This window comes from Drosophila pseudoobscura, chromosome 4, assembly GCF_009870125.1.
Source record: "Drosophila pseudoobscura strain MV-25-SWS-2005 chromosome 4, UCI_Dpse_MV25, whole genome shotgun sequence".
NCBI lineage: Eukaryota > Metazoa > Arthropoda > Insecta > Diptera > Drosophilidae > Drosophila > Drosophila pseudoobscura.
Window position 1 is genome coordinate 10,227,362 of NC_046681.1, and position 23,629 is coordinate 10,250,990.

The 23,629-nt window shown below is 42.7% G+C and overlaps 1 protein-coding gene across 1 annotated transcript; it reads right to left on the reverse strand.

Moving 5' to 3' along the window:
• Positions 1-3,883: 3,883 nt before the first annotated feature.
• LOC117183986 (uncharacterized) lies at positions 3,884-6,931 on the reverse strand. Its single transcript, XM_033379768.1, has one exon. The coding sequence runs from the start codon at positions 6,929-6,931 to the stop codon at positions 3,884-3,886; it is 3,048 nt and encodes a 1,015-aa protein (XP_033235659.1).
• Between the last annotated feature and the right edge of the window lie 16,698 nt (positions 6,932-23,629).

A 23,629-nucleotide genomic window follows, 5' to 3' on the forward strand; every position in this document is an offset into this window, starting at 1 on the left:
ACAATTATTAATATTAATCTGTCTAAAAAGTCTTATAACTGCTACCCAAAAATACCTATTTTGGAATTTTTACGGTTGATAACTCCGATTAAACCCTTAATCTTATATAAATTATGCTTGATATATAATTCGTTATTTATACAAATTTGCATTTACGATTATATACGAATCTACCAGCAAATATCCGTTTTATCTATAGGCCGAATGAAAGTCAAGGTGAAACCGCAATTATTCATTACGAAAGTGATATCATTTCTGGACTGAGGCTATAATTAAAATCTCTGTAGTAAGATCCATGACGTAATGTTCTACTATGGCTACAATCTCGTAAGTGTAGTAACTGGCTCTGTATTGTATTGTTAGTTTTAAGCAATTAAATCTTGAACTACTTAATGGAAGAATCGTATGATCGGAAAAGGAATTAAATAATTTTATGTGATTTATTATTTTTGTTTTATTATATTTTATTTATTTGATTTATTATTCATTATATATTATACATTTTTTTGTATATTATTATTTTTTATTTATGATTATTTTTTTATATTATTATTTTTTTATATTATTATTTTTTTATATTATTATTTTTTTATATTATTATTTTTTTATATTATTATTTTTTTATTTTATTATGATTTATTTTGTATAAAAGCTAAGCAGGAATAAACTGTAATCATTCATTTATAGTCGAGTGTGATTAATGTAGTATTACTTTCAAGCTGGGAAACCTTCGCTATAGCTTAAACCCGATTGCCATTCTCAATATCACAAGATTCTCTCATTACGGGGAAGCATTTCATTCATTTACGTAATCCCCCGTGAATTGACAAACCCATAGATATATCGACACCTAGAGACACATTTATACACCTACAGATTTGCTCAACTTGAGCTTGGGTGTTTTTCACACAGTCGCCGGAGCCGGTTCCGTGACCCAAACAAAGCACACACTACAAGATACATTCACATTTGCTCAGTTTGTTATTGCCGGCTCCACTCGGCTCGTCTCGACTCGTCTCGGTTGAGATATATATCTATATCTATAGCTGCCATAGGCACCCGTACATATAGATATTCGCACTTCAATTGACTTGGGCTTGGGCTTGGGCTTGTTGAAATCTTTGATGTTTGATTTAAATTGAAAGAAAATTCATGAGTTGGCTCGAGAGCATCATCAAACAACACACAATTCCACGAATCGTGGCTTACCTCCGATTCAAATCTTTTATCTAATGAATTTTTATTTTATTGTTGTTTGCGTCGTGTAGGGAAATACAAAGGCAACAAAATTGTTGATCATCTGTGGGGGGATTCTCCGCGGTTTGTTAATTTTTGCTGTTTTTTTTTGTTGCGAAAAATTTGTAATTGAAAATGTTTTGCATGTTAACTGAACTGCGAACTGAAAAATAACAGGAAAAATTCCCCAACAAAACAAACTAACAAAAAGGAAAAGATTAGAATTTATAACCGAAGCTTTGGATACGCTTGAAAATTGATAGTGTCTATGAGAGATTAATACGATTTTGAATATTATTATTTCACTAGTTGTAGGCACAAACTCTTTATGATAAGATAATGATGAAAGGATAGATATAGATACTATATAAATTTTCTTAGGAAGATCCAATGTTGAAAAACGACCAATACTCGTATTCCTTTTGGGAAGTTTAAGGATTTTCGACTGTTTTTGATGCAATATTCTTTTCAGACCATAAAAAAAGATAGATTTTATGATGATATTTCATTAAAAAAATTCATAAGAAGGTTGAAAAGAAGGATAGACACTTCTAAAAAAGAACTAAAAAAAAAATAATAATATTGTGAGTTCTACAAAATATTCCCTTCTAACGTTTCAAATACCTGTTAGTACCCTCTGAAAGTGTATAAATACATGTATAAAATTATAATTTGTTCTGCCTTTTGGAATGTTTAACAATTTGTTAGATTGTTGACTGTGCCCCCCTCCCTTCCCCTCCCTTCCCCTCCCTTCCCCTCCCTCTATCTCTCTGTAGCCCAAAAGCCAAAGTTCAGAAGGTATTAATTTCCATCCCTCCAGCCATCCCGCGTTTGTCTCGTTTTCAGAGTTAATTTGTATAATGCAAGCCCCCCTCAGGGGGGAATTGTCATTTCAGGGGGCGGCAAGCGATTTGTGTGCTGCGCACTTCAGCGAGTACTCGAACATGCATTATAGATAAATTTATATATATCTGCGAAATTAAGCTGGAAATTAAAGCAAAGCACATGCAACACGCACAGAGGGTTTCGCCTCACTTTGGGCTTAAATTTCGAGCAAATTTTGGCTCTACAATCATCAGACTTAACCATGGCTAAACGATGTTTAATACACACGACACGAGCACAATAAATCAAGCTCAAGCTCCACACCTTTGCCATTTTGCTGCTCTTTCCCCAGAGTTCATGAACTTTTTCGGTGGCACTTTTGTGGGGGGCGTCTATGCCATCTAATTAAAGGCAATTCAGGGCAGGCCAATGTGGTTAATTTGTATATTCACACAGACACACACACACAGACACACAGCAAATGACGTCAGAGACACAGTAAATAAAGCAAAAAAATGAAGATGAAGCAAATTAATTTGCACCTTTCAAGAAAAGTTTATAGAAAACAAAAAACCAAGAGCTTAAATAGTTCCACGGATACCCATAGATATATCTATAGAATTGCCCCTCCTCAATTATTTATTTATTCCCCCTCATCAGCCTTCATTTGCTCGTAATTTCTAATTCTACGAGTGTTCTCTGATGAATTATTAAAATACTTTGGCTGCAATTGTTATCTACTCAGAGAGCCAGTCCGCGCCCTGCCCCATGGCCCTGAACTCATTAAAAACTCGGACAAGATTGCCATGGAACAGGCACAGGTATAGGTGGGTATACAGGTGGATGGATGGATGGATGGTATGGCCATTAACAAACCTTCGATAGCCCTATCAAAAAATATATACACGACTGTGTATAAAAAAATGGAGCAACACAAAACGGAACCCAAGAAATCCATCAAAAAAATACAAAGAAATTGATAAGAAAATTGATAGGTTTTGGGGTGCTTTTAGAAGCGATAAGAAACTGCGCAAAAGATATGCTAAAAACAAACAAAAATCAAGCAAAGCTTAGCAGATCGAAGCTATTGATACCCTATACAAATGGGGCTAATCATGGGATTGTTTTACTCCCAGTAAATCTATAAATTGATGGCCTATCAGCTATTAAATATAATTTTATTAATAATATGGGAGATTGTGGCAAATCTGCTAAAGTTTAAATAAGATCTGTAATACAATAGACTTAAATATTCATTGATTAAAATTTAGTTGAAAACAATTTCGGGGTGCTGTACAATGGAAACTTCCTATGAAGATATCAACTTGAGGACGTTTTGATTGGTTTCTGCCACTAATATTTCCAGGAATATTCCTGAAAAATATAGTTTTGTGGTTTACCTATAGATCTGTGAGCCAGTCAGTCTTCTATAACAAGTAAATCTCTCAAATACCCTCAACCATACAATTATCCCATCATATCATTGTGTAAGCAACCATTGCCGATATTCCTATGAACATTTCGGACAGTTATCATCTATTGATTGACAAACATTGGGTGTAACCTTATAGAGAAACTCCTTCTGAAACATATTCTTTTCAGGCACCTACTAAATATACTAAATGATAAGCATGGACACGAATTCTTTGATCGGGAAACCTACCTAGTCTTACCCTAAGTCTAAGTACCCTAGTCTTACACCTAACCGCCTGTAACCTCAAGAACCTTGTTCTCTCCCCCACTAGAGAATCATCTATAATCTTTGCAGCCTTTTTCTTCCTTCCAGGCAAAACCCCCCCAAAACGATATCATTTTGATCCACTTACCGATTGATAAGCGTCGACTGCAATCTCTTGGTCGGCGGCGATGTGGGTGACGTGGGGGACTTGGAGCTAGACCGTGTGCCGACACCAGCAGCGCCGTTGCCAACTGAGCCTTTATCCTGTGGCTGCCGCGTTGACGGTGGCGGTGATGGTGTGGCCGCCGTCTTCGAGGTGGAGTTGCTGCTGTTGCTGCTCCTCTTGACAACGAGGGGCTGGTGGCGTGGCGCGACTACCTTGGGGGTGGTCGAGGGCGAACGCCTGGCACTGACACTGGGACTGCCCCGCGGACTGGGCGTGGTGGCCTTGGACACAGAGTTCGAGGAGCCCTGAGCGGGAGTGGAGCCAGAGCCAGAGCCAGGGGCAGAGTTCTGGCCCTGCCCAGCCATGGCGGCGGCGCGGGTGCTGGACACTTTCGATTTCACATCATTGTAGTTGGTTTTGATCAACGGCTTGTTGCTGGCGATCTTATTCATAACGGCATCCCATTTATTGGGCGTATGCGATTTGGAGCTGCGCGGCGACTTGGAGCTGCGAGGGGGGGTGCCCGTCGATGGGCTGGTGGTGGATCTTGCGGCTTTTGTTGTGGTCAGGAGGGCTTTGCACGACTTGGGCGACGCGATCGACGAACTGGAGGAGGCGGACACGGAGCCGCGATAGGTCTCGACGGTGCAGAGCGACGACAGTGAGGCGTGTGGACGCGGCGACGCTGTCGGCTGAACTGAAAGCGCCAGCGACGATCGGCAGCAGTCGCTGCCGCCGGCACTCGCCGCCGTCGGCGCGAAAGCTTCGTCGGCAAAGCTCTTCGTGCTCCCCCCATCGACGCTGCAGTACGAGGTTCGATTCGAGAGCGTTGTGGCCGCCGACGAGGAAGAGAGACAGCTGCTGGGGGGTCGCTGCTGCTGCTGCTGCTGTTGCGTTTGCTGGCCTTGAACTCCCCCTCCTGCTCCCGCCTTGCGCATTGTTTGCGTGGAGTCATCCGGCGACATATCCACATCCGGATCCGGTTCGGGATCCACCTCCAGCTCTGGCTGGCGCATCTCCTCGTCGCAACGATTCTCCACATCAGTGAAAATCCCCGAGGACTCCATGCAGGAGTCCTCCATCTGTGGCACGGAGGCACTCGGCTGCATGGTGGGTCCGTACAGCTGTCCGTCGATCACCTGGGCCCGTCGATCGCCCCGCTGGAGCACATCGTCCGCATCGGATTCGGTGAAGAAGTCGGAGTCCGTCATGGGGTCCTGACGCCGCATGGGCGCTGCCGGAGCTGCAGCTGCCGCTGGGATGGGTGGCGGAAAGCTGGGCTGGCGGCTCACGCGCCCCAAATGCGGGCCGTTGCTGGGCGAGTGATCGGAGGCGCCGCGCGAGGCTGGACGGGACATTTCCCCATCGCCCTGGTAGCCCGTGTCCAGGCTGGTGACACTCGTGACGCTCGTGATGAAGCTGTTGCTCAGCTTCGACTGCCCCGAGGTGGGGCACGACACCTGGCCGGCTGGCGGCTGGGGGCAGGCCTCCACCTGCTTCACAATCTCCGTTTTGATCTCGACGGGATCGAGGGGCAGCTCCTCCGGGGAGGGGGTCTGCTCCATGCGCAACTGCTGCATGTTGGGATGGTGCAGCCGGTGACCGCCTGCGGCCAGCTGCAGCTCCATGTTGTGGATGAGATTGTTGTGTTGCGGCGAGTCGAGGAAGTCCTTCATTTGGTCGGGCGTGAGGATGCCCAGGCTCTCGTCCATTTCGAAGGAGCTCTGCTTCTTGAGGAGCTGCTGCTGCAGCTGCTGCAACTGCTGCTGCGAGGAGGAGAACGAGTTGTCCACCAGCTCGAAGGAGCAGTCCAGCGTGGAGTCGGGCAGATCCAGGCTAAAGCTGTAGCGCGTGCGGCTCTGGGACGACGTCAGGGTGTTCTCCAGCGTCCCGTGCCGCTCGAGGACGGTATCCGCATCGGGCGTACGCGTCGGCAGCACCATTTCGCTCTGCGCCTGCTTCAGCAGCGGCGACAGCAGGTGCACCGGCTGTGGCGTCTGCTGGCCCATGCCCAGACGCAGCCCGTGCGGCGTGGTCGCCGCCGACTGGGGCGAGAGGCACAGCAGCGTGTGTCCGTGGCCCATGGAGCGGCGTCCCGTCTGCGTGGCATGCCTGTGCGGCGTGGCCTCCATGAATTCCCGCGTCAGATTCAACAATTGGATGTGTCGGGCCGGCGACTGGAGCCCACTGAGATCCAGCAGGCGCTCCGTGTTCAGCGTGGAGTTCAGTGGCAGCTTCATGTTGGTCTTGTCCGGCGCCAGAGGCGTCAGCGTCACGTCCAGCGTGTCGTCCAGCTCGGTCTCTGATCTGCCCTTGCCTCTGCCATTGCCCCTGCCCTTGTCACTGGCGGCCACCACCGCATCCAATCCCGATGGCATGGACATGTGCTCCAGCAGCGGCAACTGGTCGATGCTCTGCGTTAGATTTCCTCCATTGGCAATAAACTTGGTGACATCTCCCGGGGAATCGATCGTTTTGGTGAGATTTCCCATTCCGGTGGAGTCCTTGGAGTCCTGGATCACCGGCATAGTCCTGCCCAGCATCTGGGAGGAGGCGTTGACTGTGTGGGTGGCATTGGCTGCCACCAAATCGTCAGTCATCACATGCATCGTTACGCCAAATCCTGGGGAAAGAGTCGGCGACACAATCGTCTGGGTGGCATCTATGGGCGGCGCTATGGGGGAGCCCAAGGAGCTCATCTTGGTGCTGAAACCCTTCATCACCTGATGGGCCTGATCCAGCATTGTTTTGGGCGCATCCTTGAGGATTCGCGTGGCATCTCGGGCCAGGACCTGCGTGGCATTGGCATCTCCAGGCGAATCCAGGCCCAAAGTTTGACCGAATCCCAGACTGGAGAGCCGTGTGCTCTCCACTCGTGTCCGATTGAGGTTCTTCTCCTCCTCCTCGTCGCAGACGAACGTCTCGGACCGCAGCAGGGGCATGGGCGTGCTGCTGGTCAGCTGCTGGCTGCTGACCATGCCCCGCTTCCCGCCCGGCATGGGCGTCACGGGCAAAGAGCTCGTCATCGGCGTGTGCTTTGCCTGCAAATTTGTTGCGGTCGGAGCTGGCGATTCCCCTCGAGAGCTGCTCCTGATCATTCCGTTGCTGGTGGTGCCAAAGTATTTCTTCAGCACCGTGGTGGTCCGCTTGCTGAGCAGACTCACGGCATTGTTGATCCTCTCGCCGCTGGCGCTCTTCTTGAGGCTGCTCCCCAGGTCCCTGAGCGGCCCGGCGGCTCCTCCACTCGACGCTGCCGTATGGACGCTGGCGGGACGCGGTCTGGCCGCTGCCGGCGCCAGTGCTGGGGTGCGAAAGATCTGCGTGGCCTTCAGGGCGCCGCCAGTGCTCGTCGGCGGACGTATGTGTGAGGTGGTGTTCGGTGCGAGGCCAAAGCTTCCCGGCTGTGGTATCCGGGAATGGCCGTCCAGGCGGGGTATACGTGATGTGGCCGGATCCTGCCAGGACCATAAGAATAAGAAAGAGAGAAATGTAATTAAGTTTGGCAATCTCGAAGGATTCTTGAAAAGTATGCAAATTATTTCAGCTGTCAGGGCAAACACTTTCCCCGACTGTTTTTCTATCCCCCGAAAACCGGATGACTCTGCGCATAAATTGCGTAGATACACTGGGAAAAATTGGCCTTTGGAAAATAGTACAACTTTTACTTTTATGGATGTGGTTAGGGCAAACGACAAATGGATGGATTAACTCCCTTAATCATCGATAAAGTACTAGAACTACATGATCTCTATTAATGTCATTCGTTTTACTTGATATCTGTTCGCTTATGGGATATTTTCTCAGCAAATGCACGTCACTTTCCCCTGGCACAAAGATCTATGCATTGGGGCTGCAAATATTGGATCATTGTATTCGAATATATAGAAATTTCGTGTCACGGCTCGACCGATTTTTATGAAATTTTGTTTGTATATTTAGTAGATATTTTAATAGGTAGTAAGGTATTTTCCACCTTCCCCCCACTCTAAATGGTGGATAATCGGGATTTTAGAGCAAAAATAGTGAATATCCCGCTCATCCGAAAGTGCGGATTGGTCCTAAGAACAAAGAAGCTGACAGAAGAAGTGACATTGCTTGAAGCAAAGAAATAGTTCGCAATACTGCGTCAAATGAGGGTTTTGAGGGTCAGCAGGGCCCTTCAGTTCACCGTTTTTTACAGTGTACTCCTTCTTACTGGCGCCAGCCGGGTCCCGGCATCCATCCTGGTACATCCTGCACGTGCTTAGACTTTTTGGCAGTAGCTGCCGTGTGGCCAAAGTAGTTCAGTGGGGCGTTTCCCAGTTGCCCACTTGGCAGCAGTTCAACGCACTTTCAACCAGCTTTCAACCAGGGTGGGGTTTCTTTGCCCTTTTGGCTGATGTCATCGGACATTATGCAGCTCCATTTCACTCTGTTGTCTCGGCTGGAGGGTTGGTCCCTTCCCAAAGCTAATTGCAGTTTAATCAAATCAGAAAAAAAAAGAGAGTCAGCCATAACAGCAGGAGTTTTATGGCACCATCGAGCTGTTTATGACAGTGGCAAAGGGTAGGAAAGTGTCCTGGTAGTGGTCCTGGTCCCGGCTATAATGGAATTATAGCATCAAGGGGGATATAATCACAGAGATGGCTAATTATGCACGAGCAGGGGAGGGCACACGGGGAGGCGGTAGTCGTGGAGCCTTGTGGTTCGTAATAGATAAGTAATGCCATTAGGGAGTGGCAGTTACATAAGGCTCCCAGTTCGCATTAAGGGATTTAGTTTCAGGCGGCGAATGTGACCTAATTTGGAGTTAAGTGTCGCACGTTTTGCAGGGGAGGATATAGACATGTAATGGAATCTATTGAAAGTCCTCAGCAAGGAATGGGAGACTTTGGACCAGTCCTAACGAGATCTCCACCTGCCTCAAAGCAAACACTTCCAATGAACTAATTCTGGCACTCCTTTTTCCTGCCTTGAAAATAATCCTTTCAAATCAATTTCCAACTCTTTGATCTACAAAAAAAAAGTTAATTTAATGTGGTAAATGCTTGTCAAACAATCAAACTTGAAACTTTACCATCGTTTAGGCAGACACGAGAAAGTTTCCTCATCTCTGGGGTTTCCTTCTTTTTTTTTGGCTGTTGGTTGCACAATCTAAATTTGCTACATGCCACAATATGAAATGTACTCGATGGCTGTTTATACAGAGCCCAGAGCCAGGCCCCGACTTAATCGAAAATGCAATTTTCAACAGACAAGTTAAACAAGCCGCCAAGAGCCGAGAGCCGAGAGCCAAGCCGCTGCAGTCGTCTCGAAGTTTCAACCTCGGCGGCATGAATGGATGAAAATGGGGATATAGAGAGGACGGGCATGTGGATGCCACACCCATGCCGTACAGAGTGTCCTTGAACTTTTTCGCGTGAAAGTTTGCACAGCACCGGAGCCTAGAGCCCAGCCCATCCCTCTCCGAAGCGATTGTTATCAAGTGCAAAATGCACAAAAGTTTCCACCAAAGGCGTGTGTGGCACAAACTGTGTTCATTTCTCAGCCAGCTCCAATGCCAGTGCCCCGGCTGCCACCTCCCACTGCCACTGCCACTGCCACTGGCACCATATGTGGCCATAATTATTGGAATATGACACGATAACTGGGGGATTGGGGCCAGCTGCTCGGGGAAATTAAATGCGGCCGATAAGAGCGTTGTGGGAATTTGCATTATAACCTTTTCACCCCATATGAGACAAGTCCCCTCTGCCGGGGGTTGCGCAAAGGATAATAAAGTAAAATATTACTGATTAATCAATAAGTTATGGCGGAATTTCATATTGCACAATTTGCGGGGGAATTTGTGTGGAATTCGAGAAGTGTTCTTCGGCATTGCTGGGGTTTTCTCTTTATTAAATGAGTTATTGAATGAATTTGGGTTTTCAATATCAAGCATTTACAATCCGCTTCGTTTCTTCGTGCGGCATTCGAGTACCAGCCAAATATTGAATATTCCGCTAATCCGAAAGTGCTGATTGGTGCTGTGGACAGAGAATGTCCCCATTGTCATGAAATCAAATTAAAAATTGAGTCAGATGGAACGTATTCGCATAATTCAATGTTGCGGCAAATGGGCTATCGAGTCAGCGAGTATAATATTAAATAAAAAAAAAATATATTAAAAAAATTTTAACATATTAAAAAAATAATATTAAATAAAAAAATTAATATTAAAAAAAATTAATATTAAAAAAAATTAATATTAAATAAAAATTAATATTAAAAAAAATTGATGTTAAAAAAAAACTTAAAAAAATAATATTAAAAAAAATTAATATTAAAAAAAATAATATAAAAAAAAATAATATTATTAAAAAATAATTTAATTAAAATATTTAATAATAATAAAACATTTAATATTAATATTAAATAATAGAAAAAATTAACATTAATATAAAATAATCAAAAAAAAATTATATTAAATAATAACCAAAAAATTAATTTTCAATAAATTCCACTAAAAATTTAACCCTTTTGGCTTTTGATTTTTGGTTAACCCTTGCCTTTCCAACCGAACATTCCAGAAGTACTTACGTTTTTCCAACTGTTTTTCAATGCAATGTATAGGAAGTCTTATAAGGTTGAAGCCAAGTAATTTCTCAAACTAAAACTTTAATTTCCTTCCACCTTTTGGGTAGACTTCATTTAATTCAATTTCTTTAAAAGAAAAAATCGCAACTTCGATTATAAACAAAAGTGCGAGGGCCAATTGGTGCACTGTATCCAATATTTGTCACGGCAATATATATTTTACCGCGCCCGGGGACCGACAATCCGGCAGCACAAACAACTACACAAAAGAGGCGATACGCATCGATTGGAATACAAATAAATACTGTCACAACAAAGTGAAAGAAAGTAAGTAAACGAATACAGCACACGAAGGGGAAAGCCGGGCACACAGAGAGAGTGAGGGTGGATAGAGCAGGATATAGTTGGGGGAAGGATATACCACCACCATCCCACCAGGCACCACCGACAACGACAGCGACAACGAGACCACCAGCTGCATGTAGGTTAAGCGCAAACGCATGTCCTTTGCCCATTGACAAGTCAGCGGAAGAACCGAGAACCGAGAAGGGAACGGAACGGAACGGAACGAAGCAGAACGGAACCACAACGGAACTAAATAAAATTTTATCGATCTCCATATACTGGGATTTAATATATAGTCTGTCCATAAAGCGGTAGCAGTGCCGCCCACTGTCACCATAGAATTTTACCATTTTGTATACCCTTTCGAAAGGGGTATTACGATTGAAAACAAAAGTTTTCCACTGCTTTCAAGCTTTCCATAGATGGGATATCATATTAAATGCCAGAGAAATTATAGGAACTTCTTGTTTAAGGGTATCTCCAGCTTCGAACCCAAAAAGCAAGCCATCTTTTCGTACATTTTTCCATGGATATTAATAGTGTTCAGCGCGAGGCAAGGGGCGCCACTTGAAGTCAGATTTGGCTTGACTTGCGACTTCTATACACACCCCTTAAACATATATAGTATACCCTTTGAGTAGAAGCTTGTGGCATGCATAATTTGCATTACCCATAGCCCCAGCCCAGCAGCCCCCCCGCCGTCAATCAATAACGATTTTGTGGCGCTCTCGAGGCTATGAAAAGGCAAGAAAAGAACGGGCAAAAATAATGATGAAATGGTTTAACATTGATTGAATGATTTTCCTCATTTCTCTATCGCTGGGGGCTGGCTTTGGCGGTTTTCTATTAATAAAAGAGGGAATATTATTACCAAGAAATGACTCCCAAAAGGGTTAAATGAGGCAGAAATACTTAAACCCTTGAAAAAATTCAAATTCTGTAAGCAATGTTGATATATCTCTTTCAATCCAAGTTTTAATCAAATTTTATGCCTCTCCACAGTTCAAATAAAGCACTTTACCAAATTTTCACTCAGTTTTGGGTATACAAACATTTCCGTTGTAAATTTAAACAAACACTAGAAATTTTCTGTTAGATTTAAGACTTAAACATATCGAAAAACACAACCAGAAACCACTTGAAGTGGCCAAAACCTGGTCTGGGCCAGGCTCACATGGACGGCTTCCATAAACATATGCACATACATTGGGTACGGTACTCCAGCAGGAAAGCACCCTTTCGGTTTACGACAGACAGCAAATGGAACTACCCCAATGACTTTTTACCAGCCACCTACGTCCAGATCGAAACAGCTCAATCAACCTGAGTCCTGTCTGGTCTCCACTCGCTCCGAGGTTTCACCCTCTCGCATATATATTTTACAGCGAAGGCTACAAAGCATTTTCACAAGCCATTAGCTTGTATCCATCAAGAGCACTAAGCAGTTTATCCCACCAGCAGCAAGACAGCGGAAAAAGGAGGAGCAGATGCTCGCTACTGAGAGTATCTGCTGGATACTTGAGCTAAAAATTACCAAATGAAGTAGGGGGAAGATGGAAATACGGTAGTATTGGCAGCCATTACCCAAGATCCATGAAAAAATTAATAAATGGCCTTTAAAAACGTGTCCTGGAAACCAGAAACTTTCTTGTTATATAAAAAATTAATCAATATATACAAAATAAAATTACTTCATATAAATCGGTATGTTGGTTAAAAAGATATAGCGGTTTGACTTTTAAAAATTGTTGGCACTATAAATATATTTTTTCATCCTTTATGAGAATTATATATTCTCTTATGGAGTGTAATATTCATTCTTCCGTGGCTCAAAAAATTCTATGCCAAATCCTAAGCCATTGAGCAAACAGAACCCGAACTTAGGCCGTCCAAGAATCGTCTAGTCAAGAATCAGTCCTTAATGGAGAAATGGAAAAAGAGATAGAGCAGCACTCCCTGTTCCTCCTTCTGTATTGGTAAAAGACTCTTCAATCCCTAAACATCGATAGCGAAAAAGCGGAAAAGACTCTTTAACTCAACTCAAAGCCCAATCAATCCGAAGGAGTCGCAAGACTTTTGACCCTTAATGTGCCGTCCATGATAAAATCCTGGAACTATGGAAGATTTTGCAATCATGGCGAGTCACCGACTGCAGCAAATGAGTTCGGATTTTGCTATATTTTTTAATTTTTAATGTAAATTTAGCTGTTTTAAAAATATACAAAAAAAAACAAGTCGAAACTTTCTCACTAACGGCACCCTTTTAATATATTTTTAGTTCTCACCAAAGGAATATAATATACATCAACTCAAATTAAGTCTACGTTCCTGTGATTTCCACCAAAAACCAGCCTTGAAAAATGTATATATTCTTCGCTTGGGGATTTATAATTTCTTAATCTAACCAACGGAAAATGTATGAATATCCCCAGGTCTATACGATTTTATTTATCAACAGTCACCGGAGGGCAGGGGCTTTAAACTGCACCAAGACTAAGGACAAGGCCAAGTCTAAGGCCTCTTAAGATCCAGCGGTAGCACAATGGGCATTTAGCCCTCCCAAGGGGGATGCCGTGTTTTCACCTAATCGTTGAATATAAATAAGCGTATGTTCGTTCCTCTTCCGAGTACAAATTCTTAATTCCAGAGTCAAAAAGTGGTGCATACTTTTGAGAAGCCGACAAAAATTCCCAAGTAGATCGAGGAATATAATTCTTTGCATACTTCGCTGCGCAATAAAAAAAATGCGCATCTGGTGAAACATTTTCTTTGCGACACTGCGACAGCGTCTGTGTTGTCAATAAATTTCCAAATTGTCTGGCATATAACATTTTTAATATCTTGCCGATGTGCGGACACAAGCTGTGCCTTCGCCTAGGCCTCCATTTGTTGTTCCTTTTTTTTTTTAATGGATTCTATTTTCCAAGAGGCGGCCGTAGGCGTGCGTAAAATTAAATCATTTTTATAGAGCCTACAGACAGATGGCTCTTCGCCTTCCCCTTACGCTTCCCCTTCCCCTTACCCTTACCCTTACCAGCTTCTCCTTGCACTGTCAGCCCGGCCAGACAATTAATGTCCCCATGGAGCTATATATATTCTGCAGTGGAGACTGTCGGTTTCTGTCCAGACTGGAGATTTAGTTGGTATCTAATTTATGTGCATCTTGACTAGTTTCAAGTGGCAGCAGTTAGGGGCTAACACATGCTGTGATACAGGGAAAATGTCTAGAAATAAATGGGGAAAATCTGCAAAAGTGGAAAGGCAAAAATTATTGCCTACTTCTGGGCTTCGATTAAAAATCCCCTCGGGGGAAAAAACCTCTGTCAAAGGTGGATTTTCCTTGAAAGAAAAACGAACGAGGGGGAACGTTGTGAGTTGCTGCGGACACCGCAACTCTACAGTTATACCCGATACTAAGTCAGTATAGCTCTCTTCCGGCAGACGGCGCTAATATTAAACGAAACGACAAAGAGTGTGTGCGAGAGAGACAGAAAATCAGTCTGAGCGTGACGTCGGGCGCTGCGTAGCCACTGAAAATTGTTTTTGTCCTTTTCGGCTACAAAAATTATCCGATCTGATCAAAATTCAGCAATCTGATAGATATGATCATTATCTATGATTCTGCGTTTTTAGTTTTCTCAAATCTGCAATATTGTGGATGCAACAGATTTTCGTCCTTTGTGGGGGCGGATGGGGGTGGGGCGAAATTCTGAGATATACGTTTTATAGTGACATCTTAAAGGAGTGTGTGTACCAAATTTGGTTACTCTAGCCTTAATAGTCTCTGAGATTTGTGGTTGCCTCAGATTTTCGTCCTTTGCGGGGGCGGAAGGGGGTGTGGCGAAATTTGGACAGGAAACGGTCAAGGTCCGATATCACAGGAGTGTGGATACCAAATTTGGTTGCTCTGGCTTTTATAGGTTCTGAGATCCTTGAACTCATATTTTGCAATTGGCAAAACCGACCATGAAACCTGTGTGTTAGAGTGAGACAGAGCGAGAAAGAGTGAAATTGTTTTCGTGATTCTGGCTGTAATAATTATACGATCTGGTTCAGATTTTGCACTCTAGAAGATATAGTCATCTTCTACGATTCTGCGTTTTTAGTTTTCTCGTATCGTCGAAATTGTGGATGCCACAGATTTTCGCCCTTTGTGGGGGCGGAAGTGGGCGGGGCAAAGTTTTGAAATATTTTTGGAGCAGTGACATATCACAGAAGTCTGGATCCAAAACATCGTTGCTCTAGCTCTTATAGTCTTTGAGCATTAGGCGCTGAAGGGGACGGACAGACGGACAGACGGACAGACGGACGGACGGACAGACGGACAGACGGACAGACGGACAGACAGACATGGCTCAATCGACTCGGCTATTGATGCTGATCAAGAATATATATACTTTATAGGGTCGGAAACGATTCCTTCTGGACGTTACACACATCCACTTTTACCACAAATCTAATATACCCCAATACTCATTTTGAGTATCGGGTATAAAAACCCCCTCTGGTTTTTACATTCTAATTTGTTTTGCATAAACAGGTCCTTAAAAAAAAAGGGAAAATTCCTCAAGTGGCGTGTCGTTTCTTGGGCATTTCCATTGTATTTCCAAGTCTTGAATTTACGATTCGCTTAATGTTGTAATTAAGTTTTTGACGACACTAGGCTCCAAGTTTATGTGTGTGGCACGTGTGGCAAAGCGGATTGGAGCTGGCTCAAAATCTAAGAGGATTACGTGAGCCTAGACTTGGAATGCCACTAAGAGTATAAGCAGCTAATTATTGAACAAAAGACTGAGTTGCACAGCTACAAATTGAGAGATATTTCGTAAAGGAATGGGCACCATTATTTGTTGAATAACTGGGAAAACTTTTCCCATTTAACAGCAGGAAAAACGCATTTTATTTGCTTTCTTCATTTGCTGTAGACTTACAGCAATTTCTTGCTTAAAAGCAACAGAAATTCTCTAAGAAATAACGTATTTGGTATGTAAAAAGCATTTTGGGCATAATTTATTATGCTCCAGGGAGCCAGAGCCAGGACCAACACCAAAAGGAAGAGCTACCAAGACGAATCGCGAACGAGGACGACATTTATCAAGTGTGCAAACTCGAGATACGCAGATACGTGGCACTAGTAGTACATCTCTCTATTTTCTTTGGCACTGCAAATGCAGTTTATGCAATTCACCAAAGAGGACGAAAGACGAGGCAGAAGTACATTCGAAGCTACACAAATTTAAAATGTAAATCGCTTGCTGCAACACAAGTTGTTATGCCCCACGGCATTTCTATAGAACATCCATCCATCCATCCATCCATTCGTCCACCAATCCAGATACCCATCGCCGTCTTCATTTCATACACCATCAACATTTCTTTCTTCATTTTCGTCCCCAATCAATTTTGTAAATTGCATTTCCAATTGATTTGAAAGCATGTTGTTTCCCTGCCATTACCACCAACCTTGGAACATGCGCCTTGCACCTTGCCCCTTGCTATGCATTTTGAATAAGATGAGAAATATTACCGCCTCGGTTGGACAGGTGCAACATGGCGTATGCGCAATTTGTTGTGGTCAAAGAAAATGGCTTCAGTTAATGGAATTGCGGCCATGTGAACTGGAAACCAAATACAATCCGCAATCCGCAATCCACACAGCACACGGAACATCCATCAAAGTCACGATGGTCGGATGGCCGTTGGTATCCTTGTTATTATTGATGGCGAAACTCTAGAAGCCAATTTTATTACAGAAAAGGGTAATGGTATTTGCTTAAATTATGGATAATCACATGATTTCGCGAACAAGATATTCGTCGTGCAATTTATAGACAAAATTATCTCTTTTTGAATATAAATGAGGGGCTTTGAAACATTCGAGGAACAGCTCAAGGATTTACGAAAAGAATTTTGAACCACATAAAACATAGATTTATTAATACAGCTTTCAATCACTGATGCAAGTCATCAGAACTGCATTTAAAAAGGGACTTTTTATGTATCGATTTGGCATCCCTTTCTCCAATATTTCCTTCTCTTCGTTGGCTTCCAATGTCAATAAATCAACAACCCCAGCCCCTGTGTGCCCATTAAAAAGGGCTTATTTTGTAAACCTCATTAACGATAATGAATGACAAATATTCCATTCTTCCACAGAAACGTAAACTTGAAAAACCCCACAAATTAATGCACAATGACAGAATAACATTTTCGCACACGAATTTTGGACTTTAATGAAGCTGATAAACATTCTCTGTGGTCATGTCTATTGTCTTTTGTCCACATTTTGCGAGAGTTGGTTGTTGTTTCTGGCCTTTTCATTGCATGTTGCATTGTTCAGTTCTAGTTTTGTGCGGTTTTTCTGGAATTGTCGTAATGCATTTAGGGGAGGGGGGCATGTGGCTCGAATGCGGTTTTGTCACTGGAAATGTTGTGTGTAAACAACTGTGTCGTCCCAACTCTCGCACTGCGTTGTGGCCTTTAAAAGTGCCGTATTTTTGCAGTGGCAGATCGAAAAAAAAGGGAAACAAAATTAAGGAGAATTTTTAGGATAACCCTACAAAACGGTGCTCTTTCGCGTATCTTATTGTTGCTCTAACCTTCGATGAGCACGCCCTGACACTATTAGCCCCTATATTCCAGCGCGTTACTCATCCGCCATGTGGTCACGTTTTCCCCAAAGCTTTTCATTGCGCTTTCGCCATGTTGCAGTTTTCTTATCCCCCCCCCCCTTTTTTTGTACTCGTTATCCCTGTCTAGTGCCAAAATAAAATGACATTGTTTTCCATGCGCGCAAAACTCAAATCGTAAATCATTTTTCTTGCTTTTTCCAAAGGTAAACAATGTCACATAAGAGCCACACATGCGAGACAGACAGGGATGGAGAGTGTAAGAGGGAGATGGTGCTGGTAAAATCTACAACAACACATTGATATATCTACTCAGGCTCTGGCTACTGTTGTTGCCTCCGCCCAAAAAACTTTGACAGTTACATGCGCGCTGCACCACTGCAGAATGACAAACGAAAAAGGAACCAAGAGCTGACTCCGGGGAGGTCGAGGCATCAGATACCCTCTAGAGTGGGATGCTAAACAATTTTAAATTTAATTTCTATAAAAGACAAGCTTTGACACAGAAGAAATGGCAGACAATGACAATAAATACATCGAGAATTTACTTCCGCTTCATTGCTTCGATTGCAAACCAAATACTGAATATTCCGCTCATCCGAAAGTGATGATTTGTGCTATGGACACAGAATGTGCCCGTGGTCATGCGCTCAAATTCAAATATGAGTCAAATTGTATGTGTTGCGCTTCAGGAAATTAGCTGTTCCAACTGCTCTACTTCCTGGAGTAATGCTAGTCAGAAAGGGGCTTAGAAGCATTCAAAAATCTGTAGAATAAGTCTGGACTTTATATAGTTTCCATAGATTACAATTATCATTACTGCTACATTTTTTGCAGCACAAACATCTACCCAAAGTGGAAAAATATACCCATTACAATGAGTTGAAAATTATTTCTCTTTTCGTTTTTTTGCTCGTTTCTGAGCTTCTGGTACTTTCCCCCTAGATATATGGACACATATGTATGTGCGTGACAGACAGAATGACGGCTGTGTGGGACCGTAGATGGTATGGATGATGATGGTTCGGTGGGGTGGGTAGGGGAGGTGGATTTGGGTCAACTATCGACTGCCGTTTGAGCCCTTCCAACTGTCACCGTCAGGGGTTCAACGAAAAAAAAAACGAAAAAGAATCCAAAGCAAAAGTTGTGGAAAGTGTGACAGCAACTCATTGGAGATGGACATTTGCTGGGGGGGCGGGGGAAAACCCTCAAGTGCATTGAAATTTGATTTAAATTTCCATATGATTTTGATTTGAGGCAACAAAAATTCAGTGGAGAAAATCTGTAGAAATTATGCAAATCAGCTAGAGCAAGGGTTTTTCTTGCCAACGAAAGTGGTTTTTCCCTTGGGTTCATGGTTAAATTACGAATGATTCATTGGCCACTGATTGAAATCATTTGGAAAATTTACATATTTCTAGCATTTTGTGTTTAAATTTAGCAGAACTTTCCGCCAGGGCGGATTCTCAGGCAATGTTGCAACTATTTGAAGCAACTCCTCGAACTTTAAGCAAACGAAACTTGAGCATGGAAAAATTCCGAAAAATAAAGCCAAATAGTTTTCATTTTTTGTGCTGTGCTCACATTTTTCTTGTGCTACTGCTGCTGTTCCTGCACGTCCTTTAGCTTCTTTGATCTGATGTTTGTCTAACTTTGCAATTTTCCATCTGGACTGCAGTAAAAAAACAAAAAAAAAAAAGGGTTTCGCTTGCCGGTTGCCGCATTGCAAATGCAGCGCACATAGTTTTCACTTTGGACTTTTTGGCTGAAGAAAAGTTTGCCTGCAACGCGGTTGCATCTTGACTTCTGTCCTGCAGATCCAGCAAACATTTATGTACCCATATAATGGCCAAACATATTCCGCCCTATCTGGATCCGGAATTAATTGCATTAGAATTCAGGCAGCCATCCGGCATATGACGGGGCAAACTTTTGGCCAAGTTTACTCAAGCGGCTACTAGCAGAGTTCATAAAAACCGCATCCTTCCTTTTCACAGATTTTTCAACATATGGCCTGCGGCAGATCAAAAGTTAACAGACAATTTTCCACGCTCTGATGATGGGGCATGCTAATATTTTACCAGGGAGGAAAGCATGTTTTTTTCTTGGGAATCCATTTGGCCCAAAAAAAGCAACTAAATATGCTAGAACATTCAATTTCCTGTTCGATTTCTTTGATAACCAAATTATCGTCCATCGATCTGTGCATTTGGGAAGTCTTCTTGTTGTCATCCTTCGCCCTACTTCTGCACTCTGTGCCCATGCCATACTGTTCTCTGAAGGTCGCTAGATGTATTTTTGTCTGTGGCCAAGAGTGCTGGGAACTGTGGCAGGATGTACGCTCTTCTAAGTGCACGTCCAAGCGTAGAGATCCTACCGCCACAGAAGCAGCAGTCAAACGCTTTGTAAACCTTTTATCTTTCCACCTTCCTTTGGTCTTTTGTCTTTGCTTTCCCCCCCGCTTTTACTGGGGTCCTTTTCAATTATGCTGCTCGAATGAAGCCAAAGAACAATTGAAAAAAAAAACGAGGACGAAGGTCGTTTCAGGAGCTCACAAATGTATGCTTCGTATTTGATGCGGGCTCTAAGCCCTGTACCAGGATACCTCCAGGCACGATTTTAACTGACATTGCCATGCAAATGGGATCCTTTTGCCATTGTTAAATATATTCTAAGGAGAGGAAATGACAACGTTTAAAAAAAAATATATAACAGTTTTTAATTGTATATTAATGATTGACGAAAAATGTTTTTAAGAAAAAAACATACTTGTCCTTGGATGTGCTCTGGCGTTGTAAGTTCTTCAGCGACACCAAATTTTGTCAACTAAAAATAATCTAAAAATCCAAGCCTTTGTACAAAAGTTTGATACATAAAGAGTCCTACCTTTAATATATTTCTGAAGCGTAATTTCGTTTTATCCAGTACATTTTTATTCCATTTTTTTGTCAATTTCCCGACTGGTCTTTACTAGGCAAACCTTCCGTACTACCAATATTTTCAATTAAATTTCCACCCCGCCCTAAACTTTATTCATACTCTTGCAAGGGCATTCATATTAAGTATTCATTTGAGCTGATGTCATACGAAAATCGCCCAGAACTCCCCCCTGGGTTGACTAACCTCAAATGTTCTACATTTTTCTCGAACCCTCGGCGGATCCTCCAGCCCCGCTTCTACCCCATCCCCCTTTGTGCCTTATATAATTTGCGACCCAAGACTATTAAATGCACCCAAGTCGTGTCAGCACCTCAGGTGTGCGGCGCATTCGCACACACAAATTATGAGCATTTGTTGTAGCGTCCAACGGGTCGTATGAAAAGTGATGTGGCGCAAGGAAGCGGAAGGAAGAAGGAGAGGCAAGAGAGTGGGAAGCAGAAGAAGCGGAAGCACATGAGCGTCACCTGGCGTGCAAGTCATTAAGTGAGCTTGTTTTGTGTGCTGATTTTATGTACCCTGTAAATGGTAGAAATCAAGGGAGATATTCGACAGGCATACAAAAATATCTTTGGGAAACAAAAGAAGTCTGATATCTTCAGTATATCTTCACTATATTTTCATCATGTATTCAGTATATTATCAGAATATATTCAGTATATTTTATGGAATAAATTCATTATATATTCAGTATATTTTCGGTATGTTTCCAGTATATATTAAGTATATATTCAGTATATTTTCAGTATTTTTCAGTATATATGCAGTATATATTCAGTATATTTTGAGTATATATTCAGTATTTTTTAGTATATATTCAGTATTTTTCTGTATATATTCAGTATTTTTCTGTATATATTCAGTATTTTTCAGTATATATTCAGTATTTTTCAGTATATATTCAGTATTTTTCAGTATATATTCAGCATATTTTCGGTGTATTCTCAGTACATATGCAGTATATATTCAGTATATATGCAGTACATATTCCGTATAATAAGCTAACACTGTCCTTTTTATCATAGCCGTTTATCATTCACAGAATATATTTATGCCTCTATTCTACCTATCCCTATAAATGCATTGCAATAATACATGTAAAACAATCAGAAGAAAGAAAATAAGTTTTCATTTCAATTCCAAGTGCAGTTTTCTACCTAATTAGAAGAGCGTTCTGGATTATTCCCAAGTACTGTGCTGGATACCTTATAGTCCATAGACTGCCTGACTCATTTCTCTTGTTGTCAGGAAAAAGGCCATAAAAGTGCTGGAGCCCCCCACACATAATTATAATGAGCATTAAAACGGACGCCTGTGGCCTAAGCCCAGAGTTGTCTTCTGGCCTCAAACGCTCCCTTAATACCCCCTTAATACACACCCCTGCCACAGAGTGCCGTGAGTGCTTTATGGCGCAACTGGTGAGATATGTATGTTCTAGAAGACAATATTTAAGTCGGAACGAAACACACACAAAAGGTGTCTGCGAGAGATAGTGTGGGTTGAGGGGTCGCAGGCCCAGTGGGGAAAATGAATTTTGTTGTTTGCCGTCAAGATATTTAAAACAATGGATGAAAAATGTATTATACCCCACACAAAAAATAGAATAAATGGATGTAGCTTTAAGGATGGTAAAGAGTTGGAAGGAGTCTCGTAGAGAAAAGCTGTGGATACAGAGAATCTTGCTAGGGAAACGCCTTAAAATATGAGAAATATAATGGATCTTTTTTTGGAGCGGAAAGCTGATCCGTCCATTCAAGTTATTGTCCAAAGAATGAGAGTTCTCGGGCCCATTTGACTCCAAGCCAAAGCCGGCTACGAGCGGATACCCGACAGGAAGGCAGCCCTTCTTCCGCCCAACCAACAGAGGGGCGTTGCCGCATGACGCGTATAGTCGAAACGGTTGCGCACATGCAGGAAAGATAGATTTAACTCTTCTTTCATAGAATAATATTTTTTTTCTGAGAAACTCCACCAATCCGCAGAGTGTGCTTTATTTCTTAGGACTCTTAATAGTATTTTTATACAAATTCAACTCGAAATCACTGCTTTTCCAACCGAATATTTAGTTTAATCTCATTAAGGTTTATTCATTGGAAAAAAACACCCAACCATTGCTCAAATATTTCCCCTAATGGCAAATCCCAACCTGCCATAATTAAAGCTTAGTGGCCGCAACATAATAATCGTTTCATTTTAGGGATGAAAGCTCCCAGAGTTTCCATATACTTAACCTGTACAGAAAATTTTCATTTATTTGCGAGCAAAACATTGTTATTGTGCAAAGGAAAATGGTGATGGGGTGGGGGGGGGGGGCGAAAACCCCCACCCACACGGCCACAACCAGCCATAAGCCAAACCAAACCGAAGCCACATTTATATCTGGTGCGGTGGGTTGTATATTTTGTGTACGACTGCGGTTACTTGGAGCTTACTCTGTGGCCCCGAGAACCGACAAGTGAGAACCGCTGCCCGTACTCTGTCCCTGTCCCTGTCCCTCTCCGGGTAGTGTAGTACTTCCGTAATTTTAGAAGCTTTCGTCTCTTATTTGCGCCTTTTGCTGGCTCATATTTTATGCTGGCATCGCGTGCCGAGCTCCCACTAGCAGCGGCACGAGTATTACTCGTACTATGGTTGCCATTGTGGTTCTCTATATAACGCTTGTTGCTATTGTCCGCTCGTCATAGTATGCACGGGACTTAAATTGGGTTAGTAAGTTCTATGGCTATTGTTTTTCCACTTCTCGGTTCTCCGTTCTCCGTTGCCTCCTGTTTTCCACACTTTCGCATGGAAAAACAAGTAGAGAGAAAAAAAGCTGCATTGGAAAAACAATTGGCTTTCAGCAAGTGCAAATTTTCTGTGTTTTCTGGCGACTGGAGTGGAGTCCTTTTTTGGTAGTACGAGTTTTATGATTTATGGATGTCTCACTTACGGAAGCTTTCAATTTGCGTGAAACGACAAAAGAGAATTGGGTTTTAAAAAAAGAGTTTCCGGTGCCGAATGAACTGGTTTTTTGTGGGTTCGAAAATGGTCAAGAAGGTTTTTTTAATTGGCAATTTTATGGTAGGGGGGGGCGTCAAAAAAAATTTGATCGTTATTCCACAGTGATTTTAATCCGCAGTGCCCGCAATCGGTTCCGAATCTGCCTTGTATATAGCTCTAGGCTCTAAGGCACATCTATGGGACCCGTAATCTAGACTCTAGATTCTTGAGGAATATTCAATGTAGACCATAATTTGTTTAAGAAGCTCTTGAAGCTCA